At 40.3% G+C, this 15246-nt stretch overlaps 1 protein-coding gene across 1 annotated transcript in view; it reads left to right on the top strand.

Annotated features, from left to right (window-relative positions):
- PPM1H (protein phosphatase, Mg2+/Mn2+ dependent 1H) overlaps positions 1-15246 on the top strand; it is a 143059-nt gene that overhangs the window by 97419 nt on the left and 30394 nt on the right. Inside the window, exons 5-6 of the mRNA XM_067289940.1 lie at positions 6050-6134; positions 13406-13524. Coding sequence (XP_067146041.1) covers positions 6050-6134; positions 13406-13524 — 204 coding nt within the window. The remainder of the gene's footprint in view (positions 1-6049; positions 6135-13405; positions 13525-15246) is intronic.

The raw sequence follows: 15246 nt of genomic DNA on the forward strand, positions 1-15246 counted from the left end.
ATAAGTGAAACCAAGGTGCCAGCGCTGAACATATTGAAACTCATCAGTAATCATAATGGCTGTAAGTTCCAGTACTTAATTGAGAGAGATAATAAACATTATTTTGAATCTTTTTATAATTATTTTTCATTTCTTAGCAAGTTAAAAAAAAAAAAAACTTGTTCGAAGGTCCACCAGACACTAGCATTGTGCTTCCTTAAGTATATGTATATTTGTATGTATATATAGTTACCGTAGTAAACAAGTACCTATGTAGACTAATTCCATAGTTTTGAGATTTACATTTTTTCTCAGTTATTTTGTGACATACGTAATTAAAATCTACTGCTTGGTTCCCCTTTGAATGTTATAAAACCCTGCCTTATTCTTTCTGTCAGTTTAATCCCTCTTTATTATCCATTGACATATTTCTAATACCTCTTCAGTGAGGCCAGACACTTCTGCTTCATCTGTACAGAGTCCACAGTGCTTAACACCTTTTGACAAAATGGATACATCCTCCCTGTGGCTTGGAATTGATATACGCTGTCAAAAAGGGTTTTCCAAATGGTCTCTCTTTGTCACCTTTACCAGATTTTTATCCTCCATTGTAGAAATGTGCAGTTTAATGTTGCGTTTCAAATCATTTTTGACTGAAAAAGTGTGTAATGGAATCAGGGTGTCCCCTGAATACTCCCAACAGTAGGAGGTGCCTCTTGTTTTGAACACCAGAATCCCAATAGACCCAGGACAGCAGTGAAATTACACTTTTGACCTTGTTCACTAAAGTGTTTCTTTCTCTGTATGATTAAATGAGAGTAACCAACAATAGCTTTCTCTAAAATGTATGAGTTTCCCTGTTTTGTTTCTTATAAGAAACCCAGAAAGGATGCAGTGCAATTCTCAGCCAATTGTGTTTGTGCACGCAAGAAAAAAATCCTTCTTGCTTCAAGGAAGGGTGGATGCTTTATCCCTATTAAAAATACAGAAGTAATTGATACGTTGATATTTTCTCTATACCAGTGTTGTTGCTATGTCTTGACTGTGGGACCACCACTACAGCACAGTAGTAGATTTTTACCCTTTTATTGCCTCATTCACCACCTACTTTAAAAGGGGGTATATCCTCAAACACCAAATTTTGCTTTAAAGTATCAAATCTGAATGTAGAAAATAAGCATGTAGTTAAGGTTCTGTGCAAATGATGCTGAAATACATTCAACAGTCTAGTTGGTCACTGTGGACTACGCAGTTATGTCAATCCAAAAGATAAATGTATTTTTTGTTCAGCCTTTTGGGCTCTGGATGTTTCTTTTCATTTGCCTGCAACTGAGAGGATGTAGCCCACTGCAGAATTTGATTTGACTGTCAGTACCATCTTACAGACTGAAGTACTGGTACATCACTTGCACGCATTTAGTTGTTCAGGACCGGGATTTTCTGGATCAGAAACACTCGTAACAGAGTGAAGTGGCAGGAAAAGAGATACAAAAACAGTTTTGTTTTGTTCCATTTTAAACTACTACAGCTGTGCTTTGGTCTTCTTTCCTTTTCCTTTTCCTTTTCCTTTTTCCTTTCCTTTTCCTTTCCTTTTCCTTTCCTTTTCCTTTCCTTTTCCTTTCCTTTTCCCTTTCCTTTTCCTTTCCTTTTCCTTTCCTTTTCCTTTCCTTTTCCTTTCCTTTTCCTTTCCTTTTCCTTTCCTTTTCCTTTTCCTTTTCCTTTCCTTTTCCTTTCCTTTTCCTTTCCTTTTCCTTTCCTTTTCCTTTCCTTTTCCTTTCCTTTTCCTTTCCTTTTCCTTTCCTTTTCCTTTCCTTTTCCTTTCCTTTTCCTTTCCTTTTCCTTTCCTTTTCCTTTCCTTTTCCTTTCCTTTTCCTTTCCTTTTCCTTTCCTTTTCCTTTCCTTTTCCTTTCCTTTTCCTTTCCTTTTCCTTTCCTTTTCCTTTCCTTTTCCTTTCCTTTTCCTTTCCTTTCCTTTTCCTTTCCTTTTCCTTTCCTTTCCTTTTCCTTTCCTTTTCCTTTCCTTTTCCTTTCCTTTTCCTTTCCTTTTCCTTTCCTTTTCCTTTCCTTTTCCTTTCCTTTTCCTTTCCTTTCTTTTAATATAATCCTGTTTTTTGTAAATATTTACCAGCTCCAAATTAGTGAACTTTCTTTCTGTGTGCAGACCGCATATCTATGCAACGAAAGGGTAAGTGCAGTCCTGTGGTTCTGTTTGGGTGGGGACCTTTCATGGGGAGTTAAGTGGCTGGATTCAGAAGAGGGGAGAGGACGGAGTGAAATTTATAGATTATGTTTCTAAAGGGGATCAAAGCAAGTGACTTAATGGCCTCGGTGGCCTCGGGGGGTTAAGAAGCGTGCGTGCGGTTTGTTTGCTTGCTCCGAGGTGGTGTTATGCGGAGAGGGCTTCAGCACCGCAGAGCCTGAGGGGCAAAGCACTGAGGGGCTGCAGGCCTGTGACTCCTGATTTCCTTTCCTGCCAAAAACCCTCTGTTTATTTCTTTTTATTACTTCTTCATTGCCGATATAAATTAGTGATTGGTACGGGTCTGAAGTAACCTTGTCATCAAGGAATATTTTGTTGCTGTTGACATACTTGTTCCCTACTGGCATGAATCATCCGACTTGCTCTGGCAGGCTCGCCCTGTGGCTGTGCTATAATGTGTCTCAGCCGTGTGGCTGAAATTAAAATGTCACTGTTAAACGTGGCAGAATCAGATGCTCTCTGGGCACTGCATCTCTTCAAGTTCTCTGGCTTCCTACGTAGCTATTTCTGACAGTTTAATGGGACAGCTATATTCTGGTATAAAATAATACATCCGTATTTGCACAATGCGCGGGGAGCTAAACGCTTTCGGAGTGCTGTGTTTCATTGCGTCCTCCATGCAGGAGCAGCAATGCTCGTGTAACACGATGCTGTTTGCGTCGTCCTTTAGGAAGCGTAAAGTCAAAATTAATGTTCCCACAGAACGGGGCAATTGGGGTGGCCCCTCAAAAGTGACTGCCGGCATGCCCTTAACTCCAGCACCGGCCAGCCACCCACTGTGCGAGCGGTCGTTAGTGTTGCTGGGCTGCCGAATTTGGGAGCCGGGAGGTTGCTCTGCGGGAAAAGCGTTCAGCCGGTGCTTGGCAGCTCGGTCACTGCGAGGTCACTGAGATGGCAGTGCAGTCTCCAAGCCCAATTCGGGCCTGATTCGGCATCTCTTAAGTCACAGGAAAAAATCCGGCCAAGCAGAGCGGCTCCTGGCCTGGAGCTTTCGCGCCCAGCCTCTCAGGTGAGGCTGCCAGCACATAAGTCCTTTTTTGTCGTCTAAATGGTCAGAGATATCTCTTGCCATCATGAGACTGCTAAATAGCTGGTGCGGGAAGTCAGAGGCCGGTAATGGGGTAATGAACCCCCCAGAGCTGTGTAGCTATGCCTCTGTCCCTCCCATTACTGACACCTAGAGCTGTCTAATTCTTCAGATCAAACCATTTGACTCTTATGAGCAGTTGTAACTCTCAAGTTAAGTAAAGTCTAACCACTGGAAGCAGTAATGAAAAGCATAAAACTGAGGCTCTATTTTATCAACATCTTTGCTTTAATTCCCCCCCCCCCCAAGGTTTTTGTGCTGGGTTGTACTTTTCATCCCAGATGGCTGCAATTTCTAGTGAAAATAAGTTAAGCCATGAAAGGTTGACCCACTCACCTCTGAATTGCTTTTTATATGATGTTAGTCCCTCAAGGCCCAATTCTACCCATAGAAGTGAGAAAGATAGCTATCAAAGTATATAGGAACCATGTCAGTGTGCACAAAGAAAAAGCTGAATCCCAAACTTCTGCGAGTGCTCTTTGAGGTACAGAGCACTGTACCTAATCACCATTGGTGATGGTGATTAGTGGGGAAGCAAAGAATAATTAAAAAATTAGCCTGACACACTAGCAATTACATCAGTGTGTGTTTTTATACTAGCTCTTTCAGATGAACACAGGATCAATAGGCTCCTTACGACTGTTTTAAACTAGTATGTGGCAATTTGGTTACCATCTGATCAGATCCTTTGATCAGTCTAGCCAAGACTGTTGCCAGAGTACTTGTCTCTGTGCTAAACCCACAGACCCTTCCTTTAAACTAAGGCTTACACCAGTGAGTCAAATTACACATGAAAAGGTTATAAAACCTGGCTGCTGTCTTTGAGTAAATGGCTGTAGTTCAAAGCTGTAAAACTAAAAGCAAAGATGTCATTGCAGAAAATAGGTGATTGTGTTCTTGATTCATTTTTTAAATGATTCAGAGCATCAGCATTGATGATCAAGCATCCAAGCGTGCTGTTAAGGCTGAAGACCAGTTTTCAGCAAACCTTTATTATATTTTATCAGGTTGGCATTTTTGTAAACCTATAATACATTCAGATCTCATAAAGAGGGGAAAAACTCCATCAAAAATTCTGCACAAATTTGTCCCAAGAAATTAAAGAGTTATAACCACCATGTCTGTCTTGTTTCATGCACAGAAAATTGTCTCTAATTGGAGCAGAGGAGGGCCAGTAAGAGCCTCCTCTCATCACTACATAGGGTCATTTGCAAAGAAGTGCTGCAAGTCCAGAAGCAGTAAACTTATCTGTCAAAGAACAGCTGTTTTCTCCCATCATTAAACCCTTTTCCCACCTCTCCCACTGCAGCTCAGTCTTGCACCTGTCCGTTTTTTGCCACATGAATCTTAGAAATGTGGATAGTTCCTCTCCTCTTCAGCAGTGCTCTTTCCATTTGCATGCTAGCAATATTAGGTGGTGGTTTGGAGAGTATTTAATCCAGTATCATATCTGGAACACTTGGAAAGTTATGAGTTTGAAGATGCACAGTGCCACTAATTTTGCAAAGCTGGCTTGTACAAGGGTTTTCAGTGTTCATGTGTCTACAGTATTTCTTGGTTGCACTGCAGTGCCATTAGAATACTTGGTATAGAAGTAATGCCAGCAAACTGATCAAATTATCAAGAGAACTAATCTAAAATTTACATAGCACAACAACAGGACAAGAAGATCACAGAAAGGAGAAGAATTAAAATTTGTAGAAATCTGAATCCAAGTGATGGTTATCTGTTTTGTCTAAACCAAATTCTGTGGTAATTCAAGAGGAGAGTTGGTACACTGCTAGTATCCAAATGCTGAATTAATCTGCAGATGGGTGGGAAGCAGCTCCAAATCAGGTGTTAAAATCTTTGAGAGGGTATATGCTTCATCCAGCTGTTCTAAAGCACCAAGTGTTGCTATACTTACAGAACTGCATAAATAATAGAAAGGTAAGAGAATAAAATTCTGTGAGTGAATACCTGACCAATAAATACAGCAGGAACACTGAGTAAATTCTTCCCCCTTGAAACTGCGTTTCAGCCAGTGGGATTGAACCAGGGAAGAATCAGACCACATTTTGCATGCAGCGTAGCAGATTTTTAAGAGGCAACAGACAGGTGTTTGAGAGAATTTTCTTTGTGCCATTTGCAGAAATGTATGTGAAATCTTCTTGCTGATCTATAGTCATTTCATTACTTGTCGTCTTTTGGCAGGTAGCTAGTTAGATTTGTGTTAAACAGGATTTGCTTTGCCATTTCCATTTGCTGTTAGACTAGAAATGTTCTGACATGACATATGACCAATCAATAACTGGAAAGTGGCTTGCATGAGTCATTTGAAGCCATAGTTTAGGCAGTGTCAGCCACAACTGGGATTAAATCCTGCAAAGAGTTGTTCTACAGTCAGTGATTCTGCAGCATCTCCTCTGGGTGTCTGGATTTCACTAATAAGGATACCCTGTAGACATCAACTGAAATAACTCTTGTCTTTGTTGCTTCCGTGCTTTTGTGAGCTTTGAAATGAACTTGGCATATACAAATATACTGTGTTGTTATCCAGCCTAAAGGATGCAGGACAGGAATTGTTATTCTGTTCTACTGATAACTTCAGTAGAAAAGAAATAACTTGATTTTACTGTGGCTCTGCAGAGAATAAGCATCTGACTGTACCTTATGGTTTTCTGTTGTTATTCTTTTTCTTTTCTTTTTTTTCCCTCTACTGATGAGGCTTTATTACAATTACAGGGCTATAATAATCCGAAATGGTGAAGTCATTCCAATGTCTTCGGAATTCACTCCAGAGACTGAACGCCAGCGACTTCAGTATCTGGTAAGAGACCCGAGGACCAAATCAGCTGCTGCTGATTACAAGCTTTGTTCAGTAATACCTAGGGTCCGACATGTGCCGCTGAGTTACTGTGACTCAATGGAGGGCCACATACCTGCTGAACACTGGTGACTGGCCACGTGTGTGCTTTAGCCATCAGCAAATGTGGAGGAAAAACCTGATAGTGCACATCCCGATGAAAGTGGTCTTCTCTCTTCCGTGGAGGCCATCAGTCAGCGTGGCTGTACCTTGTTTGGATGCAGACTTCAGCAGCTCATTGGTGTTGGATAATGAGAGCTCAGACACACAACTAACAAACCACAGAGGTATTTCAATCCATCCCGGTGTTTACTGTGTGACAGTATAAAACATCACAGACTGCTCTTTGTGCATACATGAGCACTATTGCAGGGTTTTATTCCTTTGCTCTAATAGTATACTGACAGAGCCAGCTCAGGGAGAAGATACCCAACTTACAGGTGATTTCTGTCACTGTTAATGGTTGCAGGGTGGGATGGATGAAGAAAGACTAATTTTATTTAGTGTAGCAGAACCCATAAAGCTGGGACAGGGGGACTAGCTGAGGAGATACAGGATGCTTTTTACAGCAAGTCGTGTTGGCTGATAAGCTGCCCAAGAAATGTAACAGAAGTCAAAATGGATTTTGTTATTTTGCATGAAAACAGTCAAATCATTTTGTTGAAGAGCTGTTTTTCAAAATATCATTCCTAACATAGCAGAGAGATTTCTTCTCTGCTTCCTCTGATCTCCTGGTTTTGTCTTCTAGCAATTCAAACTTAAGCCAGCGCAGGCTCATTATTAGCTTTGTCTGATCCTAGGTGCATAGGTCAAGGCTGGTGGAGTTCCCTATTCTTAAGGTGCTGTTTTTCTTCAGCCTGGCCCAAGCATTGTGGTTTGAAACTAGGCAAAACGCAGGTTGTTGAAGGTGGGTAGGAAGGTTTTAAAGAAAAATTTTAAATAAGTTTCTGCAACTGTTACATTCAATTCTTAGTCAAGTTCACTGGCTTGCCTTTGAAAATTTCAGAGGAAATATTACTTTGGGAGTATTCATATTCAGAAAACCAAATGCAGAGGAGCCCTAATAAATATTTATACTTCAGTTACATTTAAAATAATTTGTTTTCCTTTAAAATAAAAAGTATCTTTAGTATCTAGGGAGTCTGGCACTTCTCTAGGAAATAAGAGATAAAGCATTGCCTACAAGGGATTTTCTGCTCTTTTGATGTCCTTGCTGGCTTGTATTTGAAAACAGCAGCTGATCTGAAAAGCATTTCTGCTGTTTCCTTTGAAAATTTATTTACCTTTGTTTGTTTATTTTATTTCTATATGTAGCAAATGTGCCAGGGCTATGGGTATCATGTTCAAAGAAAATACATGCAAGACAGCAAGAGCATGAAAGAAAATTAGAGATAATTTCAAACATAACATTCCATAAGTAACATTTTTACTCTAGTAAGAAAGAAAAAGACTTTGGATTTCTTACAAGGTTGGCATAAAACATTAGACTCCAAAGGTTGCATCTATCTCGGTGAGAAGATCTTTAGATAAAGTGAAATTCCAAATAATTTTCCTTACTCATCTTGGGCTGTCCCCAGATTCTTCTATCATTGTATTACACCATCAATGCATCATTTTTGCAGTTCTTATCTGAAAGTTACTTTCTTTGGACTTATTCTGTCCCTTGCAATTAAAGTGTATTTTCTTTGTTTCTAAAACATTGCACTGCTCTTTCTGAACAATAGGAAGAAATTCACTTAATCATTTTAGCATAAATGTTTTACTTAGTAAATGCAGATGCTGTTCACCTCAGGGCTTGCCTACGTGGGGAAATTATTGCAAAAGTAAAAGGAGGGTATGAATTTACAGCATACTGACTGCTAAACGTCAGCTGCCTGTGTAGATACTGTTAGTATACAGTCAGGGTGAAGAAGCTCTACACTGCCTTTAGTGCCTACTGACTACTTTGGCCATGCAGGGAGTTGGTTTAGGTTAACTAGCATCTTCTATATTCATGCTGTGATTTTTGGGCTCTAACTTCCTTGTGCAAAGAAGCCTGCAGGCTAATGAGTTGTTTAGGTCCTGTGAGTATCACTGTATAAAGCCCTCCAGCCTAGCCTTAGACGCAAATGTGTTCCAACTAGTACTGTTTGAATAACTTGAGGAAAAAATTGTAAATGCTTTCTATATCCAGCTTCTGTTTTAATGCAATTTTATTGCTCAATATCCAAGAATGACCCTGGGCATAGGCCTCTGGCATGGCAGCTTTAAAACAACAATTTCTCTACAGCCAGTCATTCAGACTTTAGAGCAACTCTGGGCATGTTCATTCTTCAGCCTCCACATGTGCCCTGCTTTTTGCAGAGAGAGAACAACATACAGCTCCAGCACCTCAGCTCCTTGGGTCCTCCTGCTGATTTCAAGGAGGCCATGTGAATGCTGGTGGGCCAAGGCAGGCTTCTGCTTCAGGCAACTTGTGAGGACATTGCACTAAAAGGCAATCCTTCAGTCAAATAGCACTTCTTAAAGATATAAGGTGTGAAAGTGTTACACCTTGGTCCTTCAGCTTCCAAAGAGGTTCAGTGCACATAATGCTTCCCTTCCATCATCAGGCATTCACAAGCCTTTTTTTTTTTTTTTTTTTTTTTTAAACACTCTGGCGTGTGAAGTTTACATAGTGCTTACTCTAGGAAAGCTCTGGCTTTCCATATCAGTATGTCTTGAAAGAGAAAACAAAATCCAGTATTCAGTGGGAACTGCTCTGGTGCATTCTGCAGTTGTGTGGGCAAAGATTGCTAGAGGCAATTTTCCTTTTATCTTCTAAGGAGGCTATTAATTTCAATCCTGATAGACTAAACTGTAACAGTAAATGGCATAGATTTTGTTACTTATTTCCTCGGAAAATGTGTTTAAAATGAATGATGAATGAGAATATTGCAGATGGGTGTATTGCTATTAGTTATCAAAGTTGCTCTTCAAAGATGTCATTTGAGGTCAAAATGATGCTATTGTATATAGTATCCATGCATGTAGCTAGGCAGTGTCCCAAAAGTTCACAGCTCAGACCAAAGATGGTGTGCTACTGCTGCCAGGGCAGAGTTTGATACCAGTAGAGATTGGGTAGCCAGCAATGGTAATGAGCCCTGATAACTCTTTGCATTTGGCACCAAGCAAACAATGGCTCACAAGCCTAGACAGACATGAGTTCACAGAGGGTGTATTCTTATTTTGTTATTCAGGTGAGGATTAAGTGATAATTAATTATCTACTGAATTAACTTGCTACTTACTAATTTATTTACTTATTAATTTATCTACTAAAGGATGCCTGGGAAATCCAAGCCAAAATAGAAGATGAACCTAGATCTCCCAAATCTCAGTTCAGTGTTCCAGTTACAAATCAGCTGCTCCTTAATTCTCTTACAGTTTATACATCATATGATGCATATATAGATATATGCATCGCCCAGTGTAGAACTGTTTTGGTAATTTGATATAGTATGTGGCGCTATGGTAAAAGATATGCATGGTTTTATGGAAAGAGTCTTGTCCTTTCATAACAGAGGAAACACCAATCCAGAGATGGATTCTGCTCTCACTTCCTTCTACTACCACCTCCTTGCCTTTGTAACCTCTGTTTTGCTTAAATGTGAATGTAGCCATATAATAATGGATGGTTTAATTTATAGAACTTTTCCTGGATATATTGTGCTACACATGCTATTTTGAGTTTTAGTACCATGTAGTAGAAAATACGATTGAAGAAAATAGCACAAGATAGTAAGAAGATGATGATATAAAATACAATTGATGTAGGTGAAAATAGCAAGTCTGAAAATACCATGTAATGCAGTGAAAACTAGTGCTTATGATGTCCCAGAGCAGTGCCTTCAGGAACAGCTGGAAAAGGTATCACAGGACTTGGCAAAGGGATGAGGGAAAGACACTTGCAAGGTACGATAAGATACGCACAATGTTCCCTACCAGATAATTATCTAGGACACTAATGTGTGTTTAGCTTAGTTCCATATTTGCTCTGCTGATGAGTATTAATTAAAAAAAAAAAGGAAACACAGCAGGAAGTAAATGGCCTCTTGAAAGAGACGTGGCTAATATTTCCTTGAGCAGACTGTTTTATACAACTAATGTTAAATGTAATACATCTAACCATTAAAACTTACCATAAAATGATTGAGTACCAGAAGCATATGATACAGAATATGCCAGACTTATTCCAAAAAAATCTTAATAGCTTTGGAAAGAAAAATGATGGAAAATACTCCAGTTTCACAACACAGAATAACAATGTTGTCTGACCATGCCTCATAAGGATATATAAAGTGTTTGACAAACACTGTTTTTATTAATAAGGAGGTAAGTGATGCTGCTTTCTCTGAACGATGTTTCTTATCAAAATTTCTTTCAAATTGAGCCTGCTTCATTTCTGTTGAAATTCTGGTAGTTAGTTCACTTAGTATTTTTGTTTCTCATTTGATCAGTTAAAGGGATTTCTTTGTGTCTGCTTGTATGTCTACTTTAAAGATCTGTAGATTTTTACAGTGTTTCTTTTTGTTTATTTTCTGATTTTCTTGCACAGCAAAGTTTGCTTGGGGTGGGGAGGGAGAAGAGCTCTGCCTTGTAGTAAATAGAGAACAGTTCTCAGCAAACCAGACTGAAAAATCAGAGCTGAGGTTTATAGTAGAACATTCTGCTCTCTGTAGAATTACCAGTGAAACATCAAGAATAATTTAAAAATTATTCACATAAGAATTCAGCTCACAACCACCAGAAGCTTCCAAATTTCTCTTTTCCCTCTGTTCTACTGACGCCAAAAATATTAGAATCAAGTTAAGATCCCTAGATTGTAAATCAAGCTTTGAGGCTTGGCTGCGGAAGAGAAACCTTATTTGAACATTAGCAGTCCACTGGTAACTCTGCCAGCTTTATTAATCTTATTTCACCTGTGACCTCAGACTTTCCATCTGAGTAAATCTTTATGAAATGCAGTCTCTCCCAATCGCTTTCCCCTTTCAATAAAGGAAATTCTTGTTTTCAAGGGGAAAAATGCTAAAAGCCTCTAACTTCATTTCTTCTGGACCTGTGATCCAGCGTAATAAGTAATCTGATAATCTGATGGTTAAATAACTCCATTTTCGTGTCAAAGCCTTTTGCTTTAAATAAGGTTTCCTGTTTTGTAGATGGACAACACTAGTCTTTAGCTAGAAGTGGTTTGTAATGATTTAATCAAGATAGGCTGTGTATTTTAAAATGAACTGCATTACGCTTTCTAAGCAGACCATTGACTTTGTTGTTTACAGTACCATCAACCGCAAAGAATAAATAATACAGAAGAAAGTCCCACTCTCTCCCATCAGTGTGTAACAATGCATCAAACAAATTGTTGGGGATGTTATGCCTTCACTGCAACTGGAACAAAAATTAATGCAGTGTTGCATATACTTTTGAAAAGCATTCAAAGTTCTGAAAGGGCAAAAAGCCTCATCTGGATGAGTACTGCTAGACCTTTGAAAAGTCAGTAGTACTTCACAGTCATTTCTGTAATGAGGAACAGCGATCCAATTAGATGGCCCTGGGGAGCAACAGTTGGGTGTGGTGGGGAGGGAATTGGCGGGCTGTAGATTGCAGGAAAACAATGTAATTCTCTTAACCATGTGTAGAGGGAGGATTTGATGGAGCCCCTGTTCCAGGAAGGGATCGCGATGTCAAGATCACGCTTGTGTGCTTGAAAGCAGTCTCTGTCCTCGTCCGCAGCACAGAGCAGTCTCCTGGTGCTGCGGCTCAGCAGAGCTCGGAGGTGGTGTCTGGCAAAGGCAGAAGCGACAACTCGATAGCAGGGTCGAGCCATGATGTGCTGAGCCTCATCCAACTCCTATTAAATTTAGTGGGAGCAGGCTCAGCCCTTAAATGCAGGAAGTACTTTATTGGGAACTATCTGTGTGATAGCTACCAGGTAGATCAATAAGGGCTTCCAGTACTTCCTGCCGCTCACCTTTGATGAGCAAATCCAGAAACTAAAGCCAGCTCATTTGATCTGTCCAGATGGCAGCTGCTGCTGGAGATAAGACAGACTTTGTTTCCTTAACTGTCTGGATAAGAAAAAAAGAGTTATCTGCAAAAAGGTTAAGAAACACAACTTTTTTTCAGCTAGTGCTATCTAACCAATTTGACTTGAGGGACTCACTCACAGTGTGTTTTGGGGGAAGGAGTGGGAAAAGGCCTGTTTATGCAAATATTAGAAATGAGTGAGGGTTATTTCAGTAAGAAGAAATACAATATGTGAAAGGATTAACCTGTCATGTCAGATGGTCTGTGCATAAATCCCAAATAAAAGATTGTGCATTGGACAAGCAAATTAAGCTGCCTTGCCTTCTGCAGAACGATCAATTCTGAAGCGCTCGGTTATCAGGTACGATCACAGACTGCTGCCAAAGAGGCCTCACAGCGTCTCGAGAGCAACACACCAGAAAGGACAGTAGCTGCAGCAGTCGAATGTTAACACTGGCAAAAACATTACTTTCAGTTGTAACCAAAAACTGCTGCTACTTTTCTTAAATTATATTCTCTGTGAAAGAAGTTGCTTTTAGAAAACAAGAAAAGGTGGTGTGAGATGCATGTTTATTAGCAGTTTCTCATGTGATGGGGTGCAGCATGCTCAGCAGGAAAAAGGGAACAGAGCTGTTTTTCACTTTTCTTGAGACAGTGAAGATTAAATAAAGACTGGTACTAATACCAGGTGGTGTGTGTTGTCAGCATAGCTGAGCTGGGTATCAGAAAGCTTGAGCCTCTTCACAGCTCCAGCACCCATCCAGCACCTGTCCAGCCAGAGAGGTGCTCTGTGGCTTTGGCCTTCAACCATTCCCTTCTCCCTGACCCACAGAAGGATATGCCTCTGTTTTGTCTGGCTCCACAGACTCCTTCAGGGTCGTTGATTGAAGTGTGCTTTAGTAATCCCAAATGTTGAGAGCCAGGGAGAAGAACTGAGAGATTTTGAGGGGGAGAGGACCACTCATACTGCAGCTGCTGCTGAACAACCGATAGTCCATCAGGACTGGTGTACGCAAACCCTGTTTGCTGAAACAGAGCTTGTCATCTTCCTTGTATAAAAAAAAGAGGAGGGAAAAAAAAAATCATGTGGGAAGGGAGCGGGAAGGGATGGTAATATTACCTCATTAAAAATAGATGATGTCTTGTTTTATGATATTTGTGTGGTATCTGTGGCTTGGTTTTTGCCCACAGGCTTACATGCAGCCCCACTTGCTGGGAAATGAGTTCACACATTTAGAGTTTCCACGGAGGGTGCAGCGCAAGGAGGTTGGAAAGAGGATGCTCTACCGCAACTTCAACATGACCGGCTGGTAAGAACATGCCCCTTTGCAGCCCGGTGACAGCCTTCCCCCCACCCATGCCTGCTCTGAATGCGTTTGTGATTAGCATAAACCTGTTTGCATCAAAGGCGGCAGTGTACCTGTGTATGTACTATAAGGAGAGGTATCTCCTTCCTTCAAATGTATTTTTCTTTTAGAAGCTAACATTTTAAATAAGTTGGAACCCTCCTTCCACGCCAGGACCTCAGCTCATTTTAGCATGTGAGCACTCAAAGTGGAGCAAAACACTTAAAAGGGTAGAAGTGCCAGGGGATCTTTCTGAAAGCTGAACATCTTTCCTGTCTTGGAAGTAGCTTTTTATGGAATCTGGATCAATGGGCTGTTTTTCCTTTGCATGACGAAAAATATTTGCAAAGGGAAGAGCTGCCTCCCATATTCCAGTACAGATGGCCCCTGATTTGGATAATCTTGAGGAATTGTTTTAGACACAGGCCTATCTGAATAAAAGTCACAGCCAGCCTAAAATGAAAAGGCTTGAATGAAAAGCATTGACTTAATGAACTGAAGACAGGAAGAGTGATGAGTTTTTGTCTCTGGCTAAATGTCTTCATTGTTTTGTGTCAGTTCAAGAGGTTCCTTCTCAAGTGACTCCCCTCACTTACAGAAGCCCCACTCCTTGCAGTTGCATGCCCTGTATGTGACCTGTAAATGCGAAGGTCCTATATATGCAAATGGTCTTCAGTTACATGCTGTCTGCATTTTAGCAATCTTTAGCGGATGTTCATGCAGGAATGGAAAAGGCTGAAGGGATGAAAAAGCTTGAGCTCTTGTAGGTTTGGAGACTTGGATGCTCACACACACCTAGAGCTCCGCACACTTGTGATTGTCCCATACTTCACTGCCCATAAATATGATGGTTTAGTGGCAGAATAATTACTTAAATTTATCAATGTAATCTGGAGTGTTTAAATGGTACAGAACATGTTAATCTGAGAATAACCATCATTGTCCATCATCTCGAACAGTTGCTAGTAGAAATACACAATCCCTCCCTGAAATTGATTTTAAAAAAGCTACAGGCATGATCCAAAGGATAGGAACAAAAAGAGTAAATTAGCTGAACTGAGCACTTAAATAGCAAAATATTTGGAAGATGATGGGACAGTCTTCCCAGCCTCTGCAAAAGGGAGTTTTCTCATTAAATTCATGACCTCTCTGAAGGGATCTGTAAAGAATGGCTTAATGTAGACTTCCAGAAGCTCTTTTTTGAGATGAGACTTGCTACTGAAAAAGAAAACTAATTTGGGGGGGAGCTACAGAAGTTTCATGGGCCAAGAACTCCCTAAGAAAAGGGAAAGAGCAAAATTTTTTCATTGTGATCAGAAGGCAAACAGGATTTCTCCAGGTTCATGGGGAGTTGTTTTGCTTTTCCCCAGTTGGTTAGCGGTCGGGAAGGGAAATGACAGAATAGTTAAAATAGCAGCATTTGTAAGTGACACAGCTCTTCTACTAATAAGTAAGGATGTGAGGAACTGTAAAGAGTGAAATGATTTACATGAATGGGCATCACAGTGATCAAATTCAGTGTTGATAAGTACCAAATAAAGCATGAAGTGGGAAAAATAACTATTTGTGCATGTTAGCAGTTCCCCATGAACTTGAGAGCCATGTCAAAGAGTTCAGTGAAAATTCTGCTTACTGTGCTGTTCCAGTCAGAATCACCAACAGGATGTTAGGATGCATACAGGGCTG

This window comes from Apteryx mantelli, chromosome 1 (genome assembly GCF_036417845.1).
Source record: "Apteryx mantelli isolate bAptMan1 chromosome 1, bAptMan1.hap1, whole genome shotgun sequence".
NCBI classification, from domain to species: domain Eukaryota; kingdom Metazoa; phylum Chordata; class Aves; order Apterygiformes; family Apterygidae; genus Apteryx; species Apteryx mantelli.